The sequence below is a fragment of the Epinephelus fuscoguttatus genome, linkage group LG13, assembly GCF_011397635.1.
Source record: "Epinephelus fuscoguttatus linkage group LG13, E.fuscoguttatus.final_Chr_v1".
NCBI lineage: Eukaryota > Metazoa > Chordata > Actinopteri > Perciformes > Serranidae > Epinephelus > Epinephelus fuscoguttatus.
In genome coordinates, this window is record NC_064764.1 from 38347427 (window position 1) to 38371538 (window position 24112).

At 41.4% G+C, this 24112-nt stretch overlaps 1 protein-coding gene and 1 pseudogene across 1 annotated transcript; both read left to right on the forward strand.

Moving 5' to 3' along the window:
- The first annotated feature begins 2097 nt into the window (after positions 1-2097).
- Positions 2098-4355, forward strand: LOC125899530 (trace amine-associated receptor 13c-like). Its single transcript, XM_049593924.1, has 3 exons — positions 2098-2262; positions 3032-3228; positions 3539-4355. Exons 1-3 carry the CDS (start codon positions 2098-2100, stop codon positions 4353-4355), a joined length of 1179 nt encoding a protein of 392 aa, XP_049449881.1.
- A 17470-nt stretch (positions 4356-21825) lies between these two features.
- Positions 21826-23039, forward strand: LOC125899531 (trace amine-associated receptor 13c-like; annotated as a pseudogene).
- Positions 23040-24112: the final 1073 nt, after the last annotated feature.

Below are 24112 nucleotides of genomic sequence, written 5' to 3' on the forward strand. Positions count from 1 at the left end.
CTAAATCTAAACATTAAATCTAAATCTAAATGCTAAATCTAAATATTAAATCTAAATCTAAATGCTAAATCTAAATCTAAATGTTAAATCTAAATATTAAATCTAAGTCTAAACGCTAAATCTAAATCTAAATGCTAAATCTAAATATTAAATCTAAGTCTAAACGCTAAATCTAAATCTAAATGCTAAATCTAAATATTAAATCTAAGTCTAAACGCTAAATCTAAATCTAAATGTTAAATCTAAATATTACATATAAATATAAATATAAATGTTAAATCTAAATATTACATATAAATATAAATATAAATGTTAAATCTAAATGTTAAATCTAAATGTTGTGGGTGAAACTAAATATTTAGCTAATATGCAAATTCACACTGCCGGTCACCGGAAGTACTAAAATAAAAGCGCGAGATGGTCAGACTGTTTTTATAGAATCAAATAACGAATTAAAACCAACTTATCGGGGGAAATGAACACTTGAACATACATTAGCGTGATAATAACTACCTAAAATAACAAGAAACATGTTTGGAGAAATTTTATTTGACGTGTACTTTGAGTTGTTAGTGTCTCTTCGGAGGGATTAACAACCTAAGCTAAGCTAACAACCGTTAGCTCTTAGCCCCGTTAGCAGTGTCTGTAATGACTCATTAACTCTTAAATGGTCCGTGAAAAAAATATTTTTTTCCAGCGGATATCTTGGTTACAACATGACTGAGCTAGCAAAGCAGTTTTGTGTTGCTATGTGTGGTATTTATTCAGTATTGGGACACCACGATGTCTAGAAAGCATCAGTGGCTGCAGCTGACAGGGACAGCTAACAGCAGCAGCGAAGCTATCAGGACATCATCTGTTAAAAGCCTCCCGTTGTCGGATACGACATGAAACTACTCCAGTTAGCTCAATCATGTTGTAACTAAGACATCCACTGGAATTTTTTTTTTTTTTTTTCCACGGACCGTTTAGACTTAATGAGTCATTACAGACACCGCTAACGGGGCTAACAGCAAACGGATAGCCCCGCTAATCTACGATAACCATGTTGTTAATTTCAGAATGTGATAGTAATGTTTGTTCAATCATTGTGTTTATAGAATTTACAAACACCAGATTTGTCTAAACGGTGATATAGTGACATGAAAAATGTGAGATATGCATATATATATGTAGCTAAACTCCACTGGTTTTCTACCCGGAAGTATTTGTAGACAACAAGGTGATTCACTCCGAAGGGACACTAACAACTCAAAGTACACATCAAATAAAATTTCTCCAAACAGTTTCTTGTTATTTTAGGTAGTTATTATCACGCTAATGTATGTTCAAGTGTCCATTTCCCCCGATAAGTTGGTTTTAATTCGTTATTTGATTCTATAAACACAGTCTGACCATCTCGAGCTTTTATTTTGGTACTTCCGGTGACCAGCAACGTGAATTTGCATATTAGCTAAATATTTAGTTTCACCCAGAACATTTAGATTTAACATTTAACATTTAGATTTATATTTATATTTAGCATTTAGATTTAACATTTAGATTTAATATTTAGATTTAACATTTAGATTTAGATTTAATATTTAGATTTAACATTTAGGTGCCACATTTAATATTTAGATTTACCTATTTAATATATTTCTAAGTTAACAAATATTGCTGAAAATGTGGTAAAAGGTGACATTCAAAAATTCACAACACTTTTTTTAAACATTGTTTGAAGCTAAATGTGGCAAAATGTTGATGTTATTTTCAGCGTGAGCCACTTTACAAACGGCACCCCATACTGTTTTAATCTGGCTAGATCATTGTCTTTATGCTGCACAGCTAGCCTAGTCAAAAACAGAGCTTTGACGTAAAATTGCCTAAAAACTACCCAACCCTTTTGGAAATAGTCTCTCTGTATTAAATAGTCAATCCATGATCAGAACAGATCCTCAGCTGAGGGAACATGTGTTACGACCCAACTCTGAGGCTGCAACCAGAAATGAGAGCAGAGAGGGGATCAGTGCCAAATAGCGCTTAGTTTATTTCTGAAAGTAAAACAAAAGAAGGCAAAAGGTCCATTTCAGCGACCAGCGGTGTAGGAGCACCCACATGCCCCACGGAAGGAACGCATGTGTAGGTGCAGTGGCGGCCACGAGGTATCTGAGGAAGGAGGGATATATGGTCGAGCACATCACCAGGCCCAGGTGCAGCTCATCACCTGATGACGACGACCCCGCCTCGGACCAGAACCTGCCAGGAAGACAACAGCACACAGTACGCCAGCACCACGCAGAGGAGTGGAGGGGTCGTCACACATGTAATAATTCCAAACTTGACAGCCATAATGTTAACTTTATATTAGTGATGCCACTGAATGAAGCTATGCAATGACAGAAGTGCTTACTGTATATATTGCTTTTTTTCCCGCCATGGCAACTATGGGTGTTACAGAAAATCTGAGCAAGAATATTGTGTCAATTTATTTGTGAGGTTGTTGTTACTCTCACTATACTCTGGTCCATTTCTTCATGCTGGCTCTAAAAGAAGCCTTCTTTAAAATCACAGGTAGCACATTAATGGTTTACCATATTATTAATGAGTTCATACAAACAGTGCATGAGAGCAGCCTGTCACATTTCACTGCAGTCCATCAGGAATGTGAGCTTGCGCATTGTGTTGCCACAACAGTTGAGCTAGGTTCATCTCTTTCGCTGGGCAACAATATTAATATTTTTCCTTGAGCCCTCTGCACTGGCACCTGTGCTGTGTGGCCTCCTTGAAATCAGTAAGGGCTGTTCCATAACTTCCTGTTGATGGTCCGCTTAAATTACTGAAAAAGGGGCAAAGAGGCAGAACAAGGTAACAAAAACAAGGGTGGAGATTAACATAGAGGACATGGGTGAGAATAGCTGGGTTTCAGTTAAAGTGATGAAGATGATGTGCAGAGTGAGGGAGGCGGGGAATCAGTGTCCAACAGAGACAGAGAGAAAAAGGAGGACAGGAATTTCGAAAATGTAAGAGGTCATTTGGTTATATGACTCAGATTTGTTCAGGAAGCTGCCAGAGCTGCAGCTCTCTGAAGATGGAGGAGCTCTGCTTTCCACAACTGCTCAACACCTCCTGCAGAAAGCCCACTTCTCCTTGGGCCAACTTTGTGCTCCTTAACATTGTGCTGTGCTTTATCTCTCTGCTCACTGTGGCTCTTAACCTCCTTGTCATCATCTCAGTCTCCCACTTCAGGCAAAGATTAACTTAAAAATGTGAACAGCTACTGTAGATTAGAAGAACTGTCTTTGAGTTGGTACTGAATAATGTTGCACCTTCGACATGTATTTTAGACACATTTGACTTGTATTCTGCCCTTTTGCACAAACTTAACTGTGATTTTGACACCAGATATTGCAGTTAGATGTCCACATTTAACCATATTGAAACTGCAGATGTTGTCGATCAGAAAACATTTCATTATATCTATGGTTTTTACAACTGTTTTAGTCATTTCGATTTGGGGACTTGTTGAGTTCATGATGTTTTTCCTCTTTCTCTCCAGGCAGCTCCACACACCCACCAACATCCTCCTCCTTGCTCTGGCTGTCTCAGACTTTCTCGTGGGCCTCCTGGCGATACCAGGAGAAGTCCTGCTAAATACAGCCTGCTGGTTTCTTGGTGACCTCATGTGTTTGCTCTATAATTATGTGCCCTTCATCATTACGTCTTCTTCGATAGGAGACATGGTGCTCATATCAGTCGACCGCTATGTGGCTATTTGTGACCCTCTGCATTACACCACCAGAGTCACTGTGAAAAGAGTTCAACTCTGTGTGTGTCTGTGTTGGCTCTGTTCTGTTTCTTACACCAGTCTCTTGTTAAAGGATGACCTGACTCAACCAGGCAGGTATAATTCCTGCCATGGAGAGTGTGTGATTGTCATTAACCACATTGCAGGAGCTGTTGACCTTGTTGTAACCTTTATTGTTCCCATTTCTGTCATTGTCGTTCTGTACATGAGAGTATTTGTTGTGGCTGTGTCTCAGGCTCGTGCCATGCGCTCTCACATCACAGCCGTCACTCTCCAGCTTTCAGTGAATCAACAAACAAAGAAATCTGAGCTGAAAGCAGCCAGGACTCTTGGTGTTCTTGTAATTGTGTTTCTAATATGTTTCTGCCCATATTACTGTGTCGCTCTTGCAGGTGATGCCTTGGTCAGTGCTTCAACTACATCTACTGTACTCTATGTGTTCTATTTTAACTCATGTCTTAATCCTCTGATCTATGCTTTGTTTTATTCCTGGTTTAGAAAAGCAGTTAAACTCATTGTCAGTCTTCAGATTCTGCAGCCTGGCTCCTGTGAGACCAACATCCTGTAGAGAGGCTGTGGAGTGACTGAAATGAGGCCTGCTCCACCAAGGTTTTGAATTGAAAATCACAAAAATTGAACTGAAATCTCTCTATACAGTATGTAAGCAATACATGAGAAAACTGTGCATTGCTCTACTCTGTGTCAATTTCATGTTAGGATTATGACTTACATATATTCCACAAAAATATAATTATAACAAGTTTCGACAAAATACCTATTTTGTGCTCACCTGTTTCGTTTCATTACTGTTGTTTTGATTTTCCTTTTTATGTAAAATGAAGCAGCACAAAGGGAAAAATACACAAAAGGAAGCTGGAAGAAAACCTCCTCAGAGACCTGGTGCTGAGGTTGGTGACTTAAGACTCATCTATACTGCCTTTACATACAAAAATTCCGTTTAAAACGCTGTGACCAACACTGCCTTCATATTTCAATCAATCAATTTTATTTATTAAGCCCAATATCACAAATCACAATTTGCCTCACAGGGCTTTACAGCATACAACATCCCTCTGTCCTTAGGACCATCACAGCTGATCAAGAAAAACTCCCCAAAAAAACCTTTAACGGGGGAAAAAAACGGTAGAAACCTCAGGAAGAGCAACTGAGGAGGGATCCCTCTTCCAGGACGGACAGACGTGCAATAGATGTCGTACAGAAAGATCAGCATAATAAATTAACAGTAATCCGTATGACACAATGAGACAGAGAGACAGTGACAGAGAGAGATGCAGGACAGACGGTAATTACAGTAGCTTACAACAACATGAAATTAATAATATTAATTAATATTAATATTAATATTACCTACAGCCTATTAAACATTATTCCACTTACATGACATGCAGGACAATTAATGATGGGCAAATGTGTTTGTGTTTGTGTATGTGTGTGTGTGTGTGTGTGTGTGTGTGTGTGTGTGTGTGTGTGGTGTTATATCAACACGTGTGGTTCTGGACATGAGCAGCTGCACATTTAACAGCCACACATCACCGACAGTCCGCTGAACAACGTAACGGGTTGTGAATGAAATAAACTTAATTACAACATGACAGTCTTGCACGACATATCATTAACGTTACTCTTCGTAGTCACGTAGGCATGTGAATTACAGTGTTTCACTGCAAAGAATGCATGTAAGGGGTACACTTGCGCTGTTTCTCTGCCATCTCGTTCAAATGAGCCAGATAAAGGGGGCGGATATTTATACGTCATGGCCTCAAGCTGAAAAAGACTTCCTATGAGGAACCTCTAGACCATCCTAGCTCGTGACCAAGGCATCACCTGCTAGAGCGACACAGTAAAATGGGCAGAAACATATTAGAAACACAATACGGCTCAGCGAATATAATGTGACTTGGGATGTACGCCAAACGCTGGCTCCGTTATGCAGCAGATCCAGTGGTGCCGCCGTCATCAGGAATGGACGTCGCTTCACGTGACGCTACAGTGGAAAGGACGTCTCATGTCTCTTAAACCAACAATGCTCGCTCATCGCTCCTAGCGCTAGCTCCTCACATTTTTTCCTAGGTGGGAGGGGCTAAACAGCTAGCAAAATCGGCTAGCAGTAGCACTAGCAGTACTTTAAGAGACTTGAGACGGACCCACAGTAGGAGTTAAATGAGCACCACACATCATATAGCATAGCAATACCAAATACCAGAATTTTCCATCACACTACCAACAAAGCCTTAGCAACAGTTACCCAGGAGCAGTTACAGCAGCAGTGCAGCATGGCTTCAACCACAGTCTGTACAGAGGCTATTCCACTGTTATATCCACAAGATGTTACAAATGAAAGTGCCAGGAAGACATACAAGCACAAACTCTTGAAAGAAAGACCAGAGACACTCTTTTCTGACCTGAACAAGAGTGGAGATGTCAGCAATCTGATCTTACTCACAGACCAACCACTAGCATGGCACACTGCCATAAATGCCCACTATCCTCATGTAAAGAAAGAGGGGATCTGTAATGGCTGGAAACTAAAAATCAAAGAGGGAGAAGCTCCAGACAGTCAATATATATAAGAATGGGACTATCATGGTGCAAGGAAACCCCAAGCAGTTTGAGATTGACTTCATTCTTCATTCTTATAAAGAAGAGGGCTCAACAGGAGAAGCCAACAGCCAACCCAGGACACCACAGTGCAGCAAGACACCTCTACTATCAGCACACAACTGACCAAGCTGAGTCAGGACAGAGACAGCTACAGGAGAGAGCTGACCATCCTGAAGACTGAGGTAAGAGAGCTGCAACAAGACAGAGAGAACCACATGGCATGACTGACAGCTCTGACAGAGGAGGTGAGGGAGCTGAGAGGAGAAAGAGAGAGCTACAGGGGAGAACTGACTACTCTGTCAGAGGAGCTTCAGGAGAGAGACAGAGCTATACAGGCCCTGAAAGAGCAGTTGGACTCAAACCCAGACCACAACCAGGATCCTGTGAGACCCACTGAAAGTAACCAGGACCCGTCAACTCAACACCCTCCCTCTACTCCCAGCTCCACCTGTAGTCCACAAACCAACACCACACCCAGCTCTCCCCCCATCACACAAATCAACACCATCACCAACCTAGAGACCAACACCAGCACCAGCCCACAGGTCAACACTACCACTCATCCCTCCAGACCAGCACAGCAAAGAGAGAAGCCAGAAATTGCCTTCCTAATTGATTCCAATGGCAATGGACCAACAAGACACCCCACTGGACCAACAAGGCGCCCCACTGGACCATCACCCAGACAACTGCCATGGAGACCATCACCAAGACAACCCCAATGGAGACCAGATCATCCTCATCCACCTCCACACCATGCCCCACCAAGACCCCACCAGTGTAGCTACAACCCCCCCAAACCAGACCAGAGCCACTCCTACACTCATCCCAACCCCAGCGACAGGATCTACAACCTGGCCCACTGACCTATGCTCAGGCAACAATGAGAGCTACAGGCCCAACCGTCACCACCACCACCGCAGTCCCTGACCCCACCCACAAACCTTCACACAATGAGCTAAGAGACATCCAACAGATGCTCAGCCTGCTCTGCTCTCACCTAATAGGTCAGGGTTTTTTTTACACAGTGAGAGGGAAGAAGAAGAAAAAAAAAGTATTTTTATTTTGATTAAAAGTGTAAATTGTTACATATTAGTAGATTGACACCCATATGATTAATGTATTCTTAAATTAATTTCTTTTTAATTTCATTAATTTATTGACAAAAGATTTGGGAGTTTATCTCATTTTAAAATTGAATATTGAGCACTAGTTTGAGTTTTCTTTTATTGTTGTTGTTATCAAAGTTAAATGGAATCTAAATCATTTGTTATTTCATGTTGGAATATACAGGGTCTGAGGTCCTCTGCTTTTGGCCTTAAAAGCAAGACCCCAGACTTCACCACAGAGTTAGAGGATGCAGATATATTTGTTTTGCAAAAGACTTGGTGCAGAGGAGACATTTCCATTGGTTGTCCCGCAGGCTACAGAGAGTTGGTGTTCCCATCCACCAAACTGAAAGGAATAAGCCAGGGCAGGGATTCAGGTGGAATGCTGATTTGGTACAAGGCAAACCTTGTATACTCAATTGAATTAATAAAAAAAGGTGAATTTTCAATTTGGCTCAAAATAAAAAGATAAATTGTTGCCACAGATAAAGATATATTCATGTGTGCAGTATATATCCCGTGAAGAGAGAGGAGGAGCGCACAAGGTTGGAGAGGTGACCGTTGCCGAAAAAATACAAATTTGAAAAAAGATGTCAGGCGCACACTCTAAGACTCCATGCAAAGCATGGAGTCTTAGAGTGTGCGCCTGACATCTTTTCTCAAAAATGCAGTATATATCCCCCCATCAGAATCCCCTTATTATAATGAAAATATTTTCTCCATTCTTGAAGATGAGATCAGTCACTACCAGGCCCAGGGAAGCATACTGATCTGTGGAGACCTTAATGCCAGAACAGGTGTAGAACCAGATTCTATGAATCCACAGGGAGACAGACATACACCTGGCCAAATCAGCATTCCTCTCCCTTCATATCCTTCACGTCCCCACAGAAACAACTTTGACAAAACTGTCAACAAAAGCAGGCACCAACTACTGCAGCTCCGTCGAACACTGGGTCTGTACATGGTTAACGGTTGGCTTCGAGGGGACTCCTTTGGTCATTACACACACAGCTCTCCTCTTGGCAATAGCACAGTAGACTACAGCATAACAGACCTAGACCCCTTCTGTCTGAGAGCATTTGCAGTCAGCCCCCTCATACCCTTATCTAACCATAGTAAAATTACATTCTACATTAGAAAGACAGTAACAGACCCTCACACAGCAGAGCCCAGTAAACTGAACTATACAAAACAACCTTATAGATGGACAAACAATAGCAAAGACGACTACCAGAAAGCAATCACACATCAAACAATTCAGTTTCAATTAGACCATTTTATCTCCACTTCATATTCCCACAGTAATGATGGCCTGAATCAAGCTATATGGGATATTAACAACATCTTTGACAATGCAGCAGATTTATCCAATCTGAAAAAGTATCAACATCACAAATCAAAAAAATCAGCCAATGAAAAGTGGTTTGATACAGACTGCAGACATGTGAGAAAAACACTCAGAAGTTTATCAAATCAAAAACACAGGCAACCTGACAACCCCGAGCTCCGCATCCAATACTGGGAAACATTGAAAATATACAGAACAACACTCAGAACTAAAAAGGTGCAGCATGTACAGCACCAACTAAATGAAATTGAAGAGTCCATTGACTCAAATAATTTCTGGAAAAAATGGCAAACATTTTAGCAAACCACACAAAGAAGAATTGGCTATTCAAAATGGTGAAATGTGGAAACAACACTGAAAACCTATATAGTACTATTACACTGAATTTGGCCCAAAATGAGCTCCTCAACAAATTACAAACACTAGAATCATTCGTTAAAGACAACCAGAACCCTTGGGATTATCAAATTACTGAAAAGGAGCTACTAGCTAAAATCCAGGCCCTACAATCAAGGAAGGCCAGTGGTCCTGATAGCATTTTAAATGAAATGCTGAAATTTAACAGCAAGAAATTTATCATTGCCATATTGAAATTATTCAACCTTGTCCTCAGCATTGGGCATTTCCCTGACATCTGGAGCAAAGGAATTATAACGCCAATCTTTAAAAATGGAAATAAATTCGACCCAAACAATTACAGAGGCATATGTGTCAGCAGCAACCTGGGGAAGTTATTCTGCAGCATCCTAAACAGCCGACTGCAAGACTTCCTCAGTGAACATAATGTCCTGAGCAAGAGTCAGATTGGATTTACACCACAACACTGAACTACAGACCATATCTAAAAACAAGAACAAAATTTTCTCTTGTTTTGTAGATTTCAAAAAAGCATTTGACTCAATTTGGCATAGTGGTCTGTTCCTAAAATTAATTGAAAAAGGTATAGGGGGAAATCTATGATATAATTAAAACAATGTACACAAATAATAAATGTGATGTGAAAATCGACAACATGGAAACAGATTTCTTCCCCCAAAGTATAGGAGTGAAACAGGGCTGCAGTCTCAGCCCCACCCTGTTTAACATTTATAGTGATGAATTGGCAAAATCACTTGAACAATCTGATATCTCTGGCCTCACCCTCTCTGACACAGAAATTAAATGCCTACTTTTTGCAGATGATCTAATATTGTTAGCTCCATCTAAGGAGGAATTACAACAGCAACTAGATCATCTGCAAAACTTCTGTCAGACCTGGGCCCTGACAGTTAATCTAGAAAAGACTAGAATTATGGTCTTCCAGAAATGACCCAGGTGTCAGGGAGACCCAAACAGGTTCTTACTGGGCTCTGCTGACATTGAACACACACATAACTACAAATATTTGGGACTCAAAATTAGCTCTACAGGAAATTTTAATCTGGCCGTTAATGATCTCAGAGACAAGGGAAGAAGGACTTTTTACGCCTTAAAAAAGTCTTCAATCATAGATACACCCGTTAGAATCTGACTCAAAATATTCCACTATTTTACTGTATGGTAGTGAAGTGTGGGGCCCACTTGTAAATCACGACTTTGAAAAATGGGACAAACATCCAATCGAAACCCTGCACACTGAGATTTGTAAGAGCGTTCTCAGAGTCCATAGGAACACCCCCAACAATGGATGCTGAGCTGAATTGGGATAATTTCCCCTTTTAATTAGGATACAAAAAAAGAGCCATCAAATTTTACCAACACCTAAAAGCAAGTGACCCCAATTCTTATCATTACAAAGCTCTCCATAGTCAAGAGGAGAAGACAGAGAAGAGTCCCCTCAGCCAGCTGGTCCTGAGGCTCACCTCCTCTAACAACACAAGGCCTCAGGACAGCCCTCACACAATCGGGCCCAACCAAATCATAGCTAAAGAAAAAGAAAATTACATTAACTATTGGACATCTACCACAAAAACTCAAAGCAAACATCAATGCTATTCGGCTCTAAATAGACAGTATACGATGGTGAACTATCTGACCACCGTGACTGATCAGAAACTAAGAAAGACATTAACCATGTACAGACTCAGTGATCACAGCTTGGCCATAGAGATTGGTCGACACAGGCAGAGCTGGCAGCCCAGAGAAGACTGGCTGTGTCAGCTCTGTCCACAGAGACAGGTGGAGACAGAACAACATTTCCTGTTAAAATGTAACACATATGAAGAATTTAGAACCAAGTTCTTTTCAAAAATGAAACATAAACTCCAAGATTTTGATACCCTCTCGGATCAGGAGAAAATGCAACATCTTACTCGGAGAAAACAGTCAGTCCCATAGAAACAGCAAAATTTGTCAGTGCATGTCACAGCCTGAGAGAGACACAACAACACAACAACACAGTCTCCTTTTAACACTCTGCCTATGTAAAATGTACTTAATGTAAAATATTAATGTATTTGTATTAATATTTAATGTATTGTATTAATTGTACTGTAATTGAATTGTATGTCTGTATGTACATTCTGCTTTCAGCAACAACGGCTGATACCATTCATGCCAGTAAAGTTAATTTGAATTTGAATTGAGAGAGAGAGAGAGAGAGAGAGAGAGAGAGAGAAGAGAGCGTGTGGTTAGGGCAAAGATAAAGGAAAAGAAGCGGGAACTTTGAGTTGCCTGTCATGACCTGGGTCTTAAGCCGTGACAAAAAGGCGAGGGAATGCAGGATAAATGCCAATAATAATTAATTTATTTAAACAAAAGTTAAATCATTTAACATAAGTCGAAGCAATGGGGTGCAGATGTCAGTGAAATCAGTAGTGAGGGTGTGTGCATGCATGGGTGTAGTGAGCTGAGAGTGTTGGATGCCTGAAAAGAAAACCAAAGAATCGGCAACAAAGGATGATGGCAAGAGACAGGCTGCCAGCCAGGCCAGGCAGCAATATAGAATCTGGAAGCACCAGGCCCAGGTGATTCCAACTACCATGATGCCCACATACCTGCAACTGACAGAGAGGGAAAAAGATAAACAGAAGCAAAACAACATAAGACAGGCCAGGGGCCGTCACATGCCTCTATGGGTGTAACCCTGTTCAAAGCCAATGTGTGAGTCTATGTGAATGTGATGTGTGTTGCAAAGGGTCTGGATTAGTGCAGAGGATGTTTAGTTGCATGCAAGACTCTGTCTGTGAAAAGCATTAACAATCTAACATCACTTAGGTTTGGTAAAGCCAACTAACCAATAACATAACTGCAATAACCACAACAATAACTCAATAAACAGCAATAAATCACACTTGGCAAAGTTAAACAGTCTTGCTTAGCCTGTGCAGCTGTGATAATGCTATGCCCAGTTGTTACGTTACCAATCCTTGAATGGATGGGGGGGAAGAGTTGCTTTGTGGTGGCTGCTTTTGTTAGCCGGCAGAAGAAGGCTGGATAGAGCTGTGGTTCCAGGTGCAGTCTTTGTTGTGTCCTTTGTTCCAAAGGTGCAGACCCAAGGAAACTGGTCACGTGGGGTCCTTGCAGAGCTAGATCTGTGGTGAGCATGGACTTTTGGCTTTTATTTTATGAATATTTCCGGAGTCTACTTCCTGTGTGGGTTGTGTGCTGCTGTGTTTACCTGTCTCCAGAGGCTTCTCCCCTCCCCCGCCCTGCACTGAGGCTGAGTGCGCACACCTGAGAGTCATCTGCAATCAACGGGCTTTAAGACCGCCACCGACTCTAGCCTCAGCGCCAGAGTATTTGCGACTGCACGCAGTGGTATCTCGGCTCCTCTGATCCTCCAGTGATTTGAGTAATCTTGCAAGTTTGATTGTGTTTTTTGCTCGAGTGTTTAACCCTCGTTCTCCTACCTCTTTTTTCCAGTGTCTCCCTCCGTGCCTCACAGCTGCCCACAGCCCAGCACTCTCACCTGGTTTTCTCACTCTGCACCTGGACTCTGGATCTCCTTTGTTCTCTGCATTATTCTGGCACAATAAAACTGTTAAATCTTTTCCCTCAGTCTGTCTGCATTTTGGGTCCATAACCTCGCTGCCACCACAAGATCTTGGGTTTGCAACTCAACTTCGTTCTCTTTGTTGCTGGAAAGGTAGTTGCAAACCTTGTGTTTGCACACTAAGTTCTCTGGTGTGTGGGGAGGGGGCGCAGTCTATTCACCAGCCTCACAACTTGTGAGAAGCTGTTCAGCATCCTGGTGGATCTGCAGCAGATGCAGATGTACCTCTTCCCAGAAGGCAGGAAGGAAGGGCAGAGGGGCACCAGTGATTCTGCTGGCTGTTTTCACTATCTTGTTGAGCTGCTGTTGTTCGTAAGCCCTGCAGCTCCCGAACCAGGAAGTGAAGCTGTATGTAAGAATGTTTCCGATGGTGCCCTTGTAGAAAGTGATGAGGTGAGGAGTGGGATGACCTGCCGTTCTGAGCCTCCGGAGAGCCCTGGGCTTTTTTGATGACTGCTGTGGAGTTGATGGAGAAGGTCAGATCGTCAGCAAGATGGACTCCCAGGAAGGCTTCCGGTGGCGCGCTACGTAGTATGGCAGCATAGTCACTGAGCTCCGGGCATCAGCCTTAAATTCAGTTTTCATTACTCATTAATACTACACACAAACAAACAAATTACATCTCGCCTCGACGATGAATGGGACAAAGTCAAGAAAGGAGGGTATGAACTACGCAGTAACTTTGAAAGAGAATCCGAGATGGAGGCTAAAGCTAGCGAAACTCCAAAACAAGATGGAGGCCGCAGAGAGATCGGAACTCTGGATTCAATACGTACGGTGGTGAGTGAAGTTATGACTACGGGAATGGCAGCGCTCCAGGCTGAATTGAAAAAAGACCTCTCAGACTTCCGCACATGCTTCAGGGAAGATATTAAAAAACAAATGGACGAATTTGTATCAGAAGTAAACCGGAGAATACAAGATGTGACAGGCCAAATTGAAGGGGCAGTGGAATGCGTAGGCCAGATGGAGGAAAACATGCTCAACATGGAAAGATGGGACATCGGAGTCAAAGATACTCTCACCCAGCTGCTCACTAATCAGCGGGCGCTACAGGAGAAAGTGACCGATCTGGAGGGACGCTCCAGGCGCAATAATATCAGGATCTATGGCATGCCCGAGGACGCCGAGGGTACGTCAGCGGTGACTTTTATTGAAAACTTCATTAAGACAGAGCTGGGGAGCAAACTCGGCCGTGGGCTGGGGATTGAGCACGCGCACCGCGCCATGGCACCGAAACCACCACCGAGTGCCCCGCCACGCTCCATGGTGGTTCGTTTCCTCCAGTTCTCTGTCAAAGAAAAGATCCTTCACGCCGCCTGGAAAAAGGAGCTCGGAGGTGCAGAATAAAAGGAAGGAATATATGCCCATCAAGAAAATACTACGGGATAATGGCATACATTTCCAGACCCCACTAACAAGAATGCGTGTTTTTTTTTAAACGGGCCCTGTAACGTACAACAGCGCTGCACAAGCCACAGAAGACAGGCGGCAGGACCAAGAGCAAAGACATCTCGGAGGAGACGCTGGCTCGGCTTCTACCCTGGAAGACAACGGAGGCCCGACCCGGTGGAGAAAAGCACCGGTTCCAGGAGCATATTCGGGAGAAGTTGAAGGAGTACCGCAGAACGGAACCAGGAGCCACAGCAAGGGATGAATGAGACATTTAATCATAATTTCCCCATTATCTTATTATAATGATGTTTAGTTAAAACGTAGGCTGATGCCCACGGGCAAAAGATACAGCCACCAAAGTTTCTTTTTTTGCCACTACTGAGGGCCCCACCTTGTGGCCAGCCCCCTCACTGTCTAAAGCGACATGACAGCTTTTTTGATGGAAGTTCAGTTCACTGTTCTACAAAGTTCTGTTCTATACTGTACTGTTTATTACCATTGGTCCGGGGTGATACAAGAATGTTTCAAATGTAAGACTGATGCATTATCAACACTATAATATACTGTCTCTGAACGTAAATGGGCTGAATAACCCGGTCAAAAGAAGCAAAATGATAGCTAAAATAAAAAGGGAAAAGATAAATGTGGCATTCTGGCAGGAGATGCACCTTTCAGGTGCTGAACGTGAAAAACTTAAAAAGATGGGGTTTAGAAACACCTTCTTTTCATCATATAAGAAAGGAAAAAGAAGGGGAGTAGCTATATTGATTTCAAATGCTGTCAAATTCGAATTAACATCTCAAATTAATGATAGAGAAGGTACATTTGTTTTGGTAAAAGGAAAAATAGACCAGAAAGAAGTAACATTATTTAATGTCTATGCTCCCCCTGGGAGCAATATAACCTTTTTCAGAAGGATATTTGAACTAATTACATCACAAACGTATGGGACTCTTATTTGTGCAGGAGATTTTAATATACTTCTGAACCCCTCTTTAGATACAACCAATAGAATAAGAAGAAGGAATTTGATTGAAAAACGCATAAACAAAGTACTTAAAGACTTGGGACTTACTGATGTATGGCGGGCTCTGAATGGTTCAACTCCAGGTTATACTTTTTATTCTGCAAGACACACAGCCCACTCAAGGTTTGACTATTTTTTCATGTATAACAAAGATCTACATAGGCTGAAATATTGCAGAATACGTCAGAGGGATCTTTCAGACCACTCAGGGATTTTTCTAACTTTACATTTAGATGGTAGACAGCGAAAAACTTTGTGGCGACTTAATACTGGTTTGCTAAATGACCATACCTTTAGAAATTCAATGGAGAAGGACTTAGCATTATACATGCAGGACAATAATAATGAAGAAGTAAACCCCAGTATATTATGGGACGCAGCTAAAGCTGTTCTCAGGGGGAAGATTATAGCCAGGACAGCTGCACTTAAAAAGGTGAAAACCCAAAAATTAATTGGTTTACAGGAAAAACTGAGAGACCTGGAACAAATACACATAACAAATAAAGAGCCCTCGATTATACAACAAATCAGATATACTAAACAGGAAATAGATAAAATATTAGGTGAGGAGGTGGAGAAAAATATAAGATTCATGAAACAAAGATATTACGAGGCTGGCCCTAGGGCTGCAAAATTGTTGGCTTGGAGGCTCAAAAAACAACAGGCAGAAAACACTATCCACAAGATTAGAGACCCTACTACAAATAAAATTACTAACAATTTGGACAGCATACAAAAAGCATTTGAAAGATATTATAAATCTCTATACTCTCAATCAGAACAGGTTAATAATCAATCAGCTGCTGAATTTCTGAGCTCCTTAGACCTTCCCACACTAGGTAAAGACGCTAATGATAAACTCATCTCACCAATAACAAAGGAGGAAATAAGTAAAGCTATCTCAAGTTTGAACACTAACAAATCATCTGGCACGGATGGCTTTCCTCCAGAATGGTATAAGTCAATGAAAGATCACCTGCTCCCTTATTTGGAGTCCAGTTTTAATTATATTCTAAAAGGAGGCTCCCTCCCTCCCTCCTGGAGAGAGGCCTTCATATCTGTGATCCCCAAAGAAGGTAAGGACAGAGTGGACTGTAAAGGGTACAGACCTATTAGTGTTTTAAATTCAGACTATAAATTGTATGCCACCATTTTAGCAAAAAGAATGGAACCTGTAATGTCCTTGTTAATAGACGAGGACCAGACAGGATTCATAAAGAATAGACAGGCACAGGACAACATAAGAAGAACCTTACATACCATTGAACAGATTAACAAAGACCAAATTTGTGCCATCATTCTCAGTTTAGATGCTGAAAAAGCTTTTGATTCAGTCGGGTGGGAATTTCTGTATTTAGTTATGAAGAGATTTAACTTTAGTAAGGATTTTATACACTGTATCCAGGCACTTTAAGCCTCCCCGACTGCGAGAATTAAAGTTAATGGCAGTCTGTCTGATTCTATAACTTTACAACGTGGTTGCAGGCAGGGCTGCCCTCTCAGCCCCAACTTATTTAATTTATTCATTGAACCTTTAGCCCAAGCAATACGTCAACAGTCAGAATTAGAAGGTATTTCCATGGGAGGAGAAGAATATAAAATAAGTCTGTACGCAGACGATGTATTGATCACTATAAAAAATCCTAATTCAGGCCTGCCTCTATTAATGAAAATGCTGAAAACATATGGGGAATATTCAGGATATGCCCTAAATATACATAAAACACAGGTTATGACATTTAATTACACACCTACAGAAGAACTCAACGTAATGTATAGTTTTAATTGGAACGCACCCTGTATTAAATATCTGGGAGTGAGTTTGCCTAAAGACATGTCACAATTATTCAATATTAACTATAACTGTATTAACAAAAAAATATATGATGACCTTGATGGGTGGAGCCTGCTGCCTCTTGACTTTGGTAGCAGAATTAGATCAATAAAAATGAATATCCTCCCTAGGTTATTATATCTCTTTTTATCATTGCCAGTGGAAATCCCTCTGAAACAATTTAGAGAGTGGAATAAACATATTTCACGATTCATCTGGAATAAACAGAGACCAAGGGTTAAATCTTCCACCCTTCAGCTTCCGGAGGAGACGGGAGGTAAGGCCCTCCCATCTTTAAGGGACTACTATTTAGCAGCCCAACTGAGACCCCTAGTATATTGGTGTAATTCTTCTTATGTGGCTAAATGGAAAACCATGGAGTTATCATTAACAGATGCACCAATACAATCACTGCTTGGTTGTGTGGGAATGGAGAAAAAAATATTACATACGGAGAGCCAATGGGTGAACTGCTCATTGAAGGTATGGGGGGAAGTGGCTAAAAAATTCTCCAAAACTCCAAAAACAGATAAAACTACTTAGATGGCCAGCGTATGACCCCGAATTCACACCAGCATTACTAGATCATAGATATAAACAGTGGACCTATTATGGTGTTACTGCCGTATGCAAAATTGTTAAAAAATGGGAACTTAACAGCTTTAACAATTTATGTCAAATGTATGGACTAGGTGGGCATGACTTTTACAGGTACTTACAGTTCCATGATTATTTTGTAAAAAGCTGAAAGGTTGTAACCCAGCAGAGCCACCAGCAATTATTCATATATTTATGGATGCATACAACTCTGGGAATATTAAAGGACTTATAAGCAAGTTATACCACAGCATCACCTCATTAAAGAAGGATTCTACAGACTATGTGAAACAACGATGGGAAAAAGAGTTGAACATTGTGATTACAGAGGACATGTGGCTGAACGCCTGGGAAACACAGTCATCTTCCACCAACTCCTGGACTTGGAGAGACTTCTGTTGGAAAAGCTTAATTCGTTTTTTTATAACTTCTAAGCAGAAGTCCAAACAGACTGGTACACAACTGGCCTGCTGGAGAGAATGTGGAGAGGTCTTTGCTGATCATGCCCATATTTTTTGGTCTTGCCCCTCCATCCAGTTTTTCTGGAGGGAAGTGGCAAAAATTATTTCAAAGGTTCTATGTTTTAATATGAATGTATCATTCACAACTCTCTATCTTGGTAATATGCCAGATGGGTTGAGTAAAGCTGATGTGTACCTACTTAGGGTCTTGCTGGCTGCAAGTAAAAAAGCCATCACAAAATGCTGGCTCCAGAAAAATGCCCCCACTATAGATTCTTTTGTTAATATTGTGAAACAATTACATGTACTAGAGCAAATGATTTACTCAGTCAGACTCCAAAAAGATCTAGGGAAAAAACGATGGCAGAAATGGCAAGCCTATTTGGCTAATGAGTGAGACTGTATGCATGTACTGGGTATGATACTTTGTCTTTTGGATTTACTGATCACCCCCGGACCTTGAATATGGGTAATTGTTCAATGTTTTGTATTTGTCTTTTGTTTTACCTTCCTGTACTAAAAGAGGAAAATGATCTATAAATAAAGAGTTAAAAAAAAAAAAGATGGACTCCCAGGAGCTTGATGTTGCTGACCCTCTCCACAGTAGCACCATGGATGTTTATTGGTGCGTGATGTTTGCCCGCCCTCCGGAAGTCAATCACCATCTCCTTTGTTTTATCCACATTAAGGACGAGGTTGTGGGACTCACACCATGCAGTGAGCTGCTCCACCTCCCTCCTGTAAGCAGACTCATCATTGTCACTGACAAGACCCACCACTGCTGTGTCGTCAGTGTACTTTATGATGTGGTTGGTGCTGTGTCTAGCAGTGCAGTCATGGGTGAGGAGACTGAACAACAGGGGGCTCAGGACACAGCCTTGAGGAGAGCCTGTGCTCACTGAGATGGTTCTAGATGTTTGACTGCCCACCCTGACTGCCTGCTGCCGCTGTGTCAGGAAGTTAAGGACCCAGTTGCAGGTGCCAGTGTCCACCTCTAGCAGCTTCAGCTTTTCCACCAGCTGTTGTGGAATGATTGTGTTAAAGGCCGAGCTGAAGTCAATGAAGAGGATTCTGGCATAGGTGTTTTTCCTCTCTAGGTGAGACAGTGTGAGGTGGAGTGTAGTGGCAATGGCGTCCTCTGTGGATCGGTTGGTTCTGTATGCGAATTGTAGGGGGTCCAGGTTTGCAGGAAGACAGTTGTGTGCTACATGACCAGCTGCTCAAGACATTTCATTAGTATTGATGTGAGGGCCACGGGGCGGAAGTCATTTAGGCAGGCTGGGTTTGACTTCTTCAGGACAGGAATAATGGTGGCACTTTTGAGGCAAGTAGGCAAGACTGCCTGGCTGAGCGATGTGTTAAAAATGTCTGTAAAGACATCTTTCAGTTGCTCTGTATAGTCCTTTAAAATACGCCCAGGGATGTTGTCCGGCCCTGCAGCTTTGTGTGGGTTGACGCTAGCAAAAGCCTTTTTCACTTCAGCTGTAGACAACTGAAGTACCTGGTCAGTAGATGATGGTGGGAGTGTCTGTGCCTGAGTGATGGTGTTCACCTCAAAACGTGCGTAGATGTCATTCAGTTCATCTGGTAGAGAGGGGTCACTGTGGCGTGTCTGCGGTATCCCCTGATTTAAAAGCAGCATTGCGGGCCTTCAGCAGTGAACAGACTTCCCTGGTAAACAACGGTTTCTGGTTGGCACACCTCTTGATGGTTTTAACCATTGTCACATCATCTATGCATTTATTGATGTAGCCATTGACAGATTCTGTGTATTCCTGTAGGTCAGTGACACTGTCATGTGTTGCTGCCTCTCTGAAAATGTCCCACTGTGTGATTCACAGAGTGAAAAAACAAAAAAACAAAACAAAGACTGTGTGAGAAAGCAGGACTTCTCTTATAATTGCCTGTTTACATCACTGAGTCACATGACACTGTAAAAGTACTGTCCAGTCAAGTTTGGACACTGGTCTCTCGCTGAGGTGTGAGGTGGGGCATCCTGTGGAGATAAGGGCCAAATGGCTGCTCTTTGTTTGAAGAACAAAGAACATAGAAGCTTTACATGTCCAGTTTAGATCTGCACGAATGACAAATCGTCTGTGGTCCAGTGAATCACAACAAACTTACTACACATTTTGGACAAAAATATAATTATGATAAGACAAAATAAAAGCTGACACAAAAGCCATATATATCCCAGATATCCCACAAATGTGACAAGGGAGGTCGGTGAATGCAAATGAATTGATCACAAAGTGGATGTCACACTGTATTATAAACTGAAGTTTTCACAGTTCATCTGCTGTTCGGTATCCTACTTTGATGTCTAAATAGTAAGTGTAAACTGTATGTATTACCTTCAAAATTAAAACATGGAATAAAGGAATCTGTATATGAAGTGCTTTTGTAATTTTGCAAAAATCCCACAATACAAGACTTTATTTTTGCAATTTTACCATCTGTGTGCTGTGCAGCACAACAAAACCTGTCAGTGATCAGTCAGTGATGCGAAATGTAAGTAAACGTGTTCATGTAGAGTAATAAATATTATAATCACAGCATAGGTTAATAAGGCCAATGAGAAAGAGATAATTGTGTCCAATTAAAAAAAAATCATGACTCAAAATGTGACAAAAAAGCTTACATGTGAAACATGAAGAAATGTGATTTGTATTCAAAACCACACCTTGGGCACATCTGTATTTGCATGCTTTGTTTCAGGCAATACCAAAACCAAATAATAAAAAATATTTCCTTGCCACAATTGCTGATGTAACGTGATCTCACACAAACATGTGAAATGACCATGACCTTTGAACACCACATCACATACTGGTGGCACCTATGGTGTTGAAATTACATGATGGCAGCATGCTTGGGTTTAGGCACCAAAAGTATTTGGTTAGGTTTAGAAAAAGATTGTGTTTTGTGTTAAAATAATTACACTTAACTACACATAAGGGATGTAAGTAAAAGATTAAAGTATGCTGAGTACAGATACATAAAAGAGGACTTTTACTTTCACACAGGACACAAACAGCAGTCTCTTGGTTGAAAATCTTGTGTCTGTTTGGCCCATCCATCACCCTGACCTCCTGACCACCTCTCACTCTTTGTTTTACCGATGACATTTTAAACATAGATGGACAACATGACAGCTCCTCAAAAGTGAAACCAAAACATTTTGATTGGCACCTGGTAGCTGGCTGCAGCGTAGCTTATTAATTTTTTTTCCCAATGATGGTTTCTGTCATTTTGGGTTAGTATATTGTAAAGTGATAGAAATGCTTCATGTAATGTGATGCAGCGACTTAAAAGATTTACGTACGCTGAGTATAGAAGTAAAGAGTAAGTAAAAGTGGACACATTAATACTTTACCATATTGTTAATCAGTTTGTACAAAGAGGCTGTGTGGCCTATTTGAAATCAGTAAGGGCTGTTAAATAACTTCCTGTTGACCGTCTGCCCCTTTTTCAGCAATTTAAGCAAAGAGGCAGGACAAGGTAAAGAAAACACGGGTGGAGATTGACATAGAGGACATGGGTGAGAAAAGCTGGGTTTCAGTAAAAGTGATGAAGATGATGTGCAGAGTGAGGGAGGCGGGGCAGAGCTCATTTGGTTATATGACTTCAGTTTGTTCAGGAAGCTGCCAGAGCTGCAGCTCTCTGAAGATGGAGGAGCTCTGCTTTCCACAACTGCTCAACACCTCCTGCAGAAAGCCCACCTCTCCTTGGGCCAACTTTGTGCTCCTTAACATTGTGCTGTACTTTATCTCTCTGCTCACTGTGGCTCTTAACCTCCTTGTCATCGTCTCAGTCTCCCACTTCAGGCAAAGATTAATTTAAAAATGTCAACAGCTTCTGTAGATTTGAAGAACTGTCTTTGAGTTGGTACTGAATAATGTTGAACCTTGGACTTGTACTTTGTCTTGCTGACTGTTAATTATAACTACAGATGTTGCTGATCAGAAAACATTCCATTATAGGCCTTTTTTTACACTTGTTTTATCTGTTTTGTTATTTAGATCTGAGGACTTGTTGGGTTTATGAGATTTTCCTCTTTCTCTTCAGGCAGCTCCACACACCCACCAACATCCTCCTCCTCTCTCTGGCTGTCTCAGACTTTCTCGTGGGCCTCCTGGTGCTACCAGGAGAATTCTTCCGAAAAACATCCTGCTGGTTTCTTGGTGACCTCATGTGTTTGCTCTATTATTATGTGTCCGTCATCATTGTGTCTTCTTCAATAGGAGACATGGTGCTCATATCAGTCGACCGCTATGTGGCTATTTGTGACCCTCTGCATTACACCACCAGAGTCACTGTGAAAAGAGTTAAACTGTGTGTGTCTGTGTTGGCTCTGTGCTGTTTCTTACTGCAGTCTCTTGTTAAAGGATGACCTGACTCAACCAGGCAGGTATAATTCCTGCCATGGAGAGTGTGTGATTGTCATGAACCACATTGCAGGAGCTGTTGACCTTGTTGTAACCTTTATTGTTCCCATTTCTGTCATTGTCGTTCTGTACATGAGAGTATTTGTTGTGGCTGTGTCTCAGGCTCGTGCCATGCGCTCTAACATCACAGCTGTCACTCTCCAGCTTTCAGTGAATCAACAAACAAAGAAATCTGAGCTGAAAGCAGCCAGGACTCTTGGTGTTCTTGTAATTGTGTTTCTAATATGTTTCTGCCCATATTACTGTGTCGCTCTTGCAGGTGATGCCATGGTCAGTGCTCCATCTGCATCCACTGTACTCTATGTGTTCTATTTTAACTCATGTCTTAATCCACTGATCTATGCCTTGTTTTATTCCTGGTTTAGAAAAGCAGTTAAACTCATTGTCAGTCTTCAGATTCTGCAGCATGGATCCTGTGAGGCCAACATACTGTAGAGAGGCTGTGGAGTGACTGAAATGAGGCCTGTTCCACCAAGGTTTTGATTTAAAAATCACAAAAATTGAAGTGAAATCTCTGTAAACAGTATGTAAGCAGTATATACTTACATATTTTGCACAAAAATATAATTATGACGAGTTTTGACAAAATACCTATTTTGTTCTCACCTGTTTCATTTCATTACTCTTGTGTATTTTTCCCTTTGTGCTACTTCATTTTACATAAAAAGGAAAATAAAAACAAGAGGAAGATGGAAGAAAACCTCAGAGCCACCCCTCCTCAGAGACCTGGTGCTGAGGTTGGTGACTTAAGGCTCATCTATACTGTCTTTACATACATAAATTCCATTTAAAACGCTGTGACCATCACTGCCCTCATATTTCCATGTATCCATTATGTTGATATTGATACAGCTTACTCAATCAGGAGAGACTCGTCCTGAGAGAAAAGAATATTTATTTGCATGTGCACATAAGTATGAGAAATGTGTAAAGCGATTAGACCCAACTGTGATGTCATATATTCCAGGAGAGTGGTAAAGATATAGTAGATTAGGTAACCCCCCTATGGAGTTTGGACATTGGTGGTGGTGATGATATGAGATGAAAAGGGAGCTGAGAATCTGGATGTGAAGAGGAGTGGGATATTGATTAGCTCATTCTGGGCTCTGGATGGGGTGACTGGAGGTGAATGGTGTGGAGGAAGGTGGGAGAATACTGCCTAAAATGACAGATGACAGGAGCAGAGAGGAGAACAGATTTAAAGTTTGGCAGCAGCGACATGAAAGGCTGAAGGAGATCGTGGCAAAGTTTGATTGACTATACGGGAGAGGGAGCACCTGTAGTCAGCTGATTGGTGGAAGTGGTGGGAGCCGAATAGAGAGAGAATTGTGAATGGATATAACATAAAAAAGTCTTTCTGATTGAACTTATGCTGAGCTTCATTAGATAACACTGGAGGGCAGAATTAAAAGTTTCACACAACAACAAAGAGGAGGTTTTAATAATGTATCATTTAACCGAGACAGCACTGAAGATGGCGGTGGTCTGCAAGGCCATTAAATACATTA

What these genes read in the sequence shown, in the direction of transcription:
- LOC125899530 (XM_049593924.1), top strand. Translation starts at nt 2,098, where the DNA reads ATGCCCCACGGAAGGAACGCATGTGTAGGTGCAGTGGCGGCCACGAGG. An exon ending in CAGGAAGACAACAGCACACA is followed by an intron (nt 2,263 to 3,031) that starts GTACGCCAGCAC and finishes TATATGACTCAG; the next exon opens with ATTTGTTCAGGAAGCTGCCA. An exon ending in ATCTCAGTCTCCCACTTCAG is followed by an intron (nt 3,229 to 3,538) that starts GCAAAGATTAAC and finishes CTTTCTCTCCAG; the next exon opens with GCAGCTCCACACACCCACCA.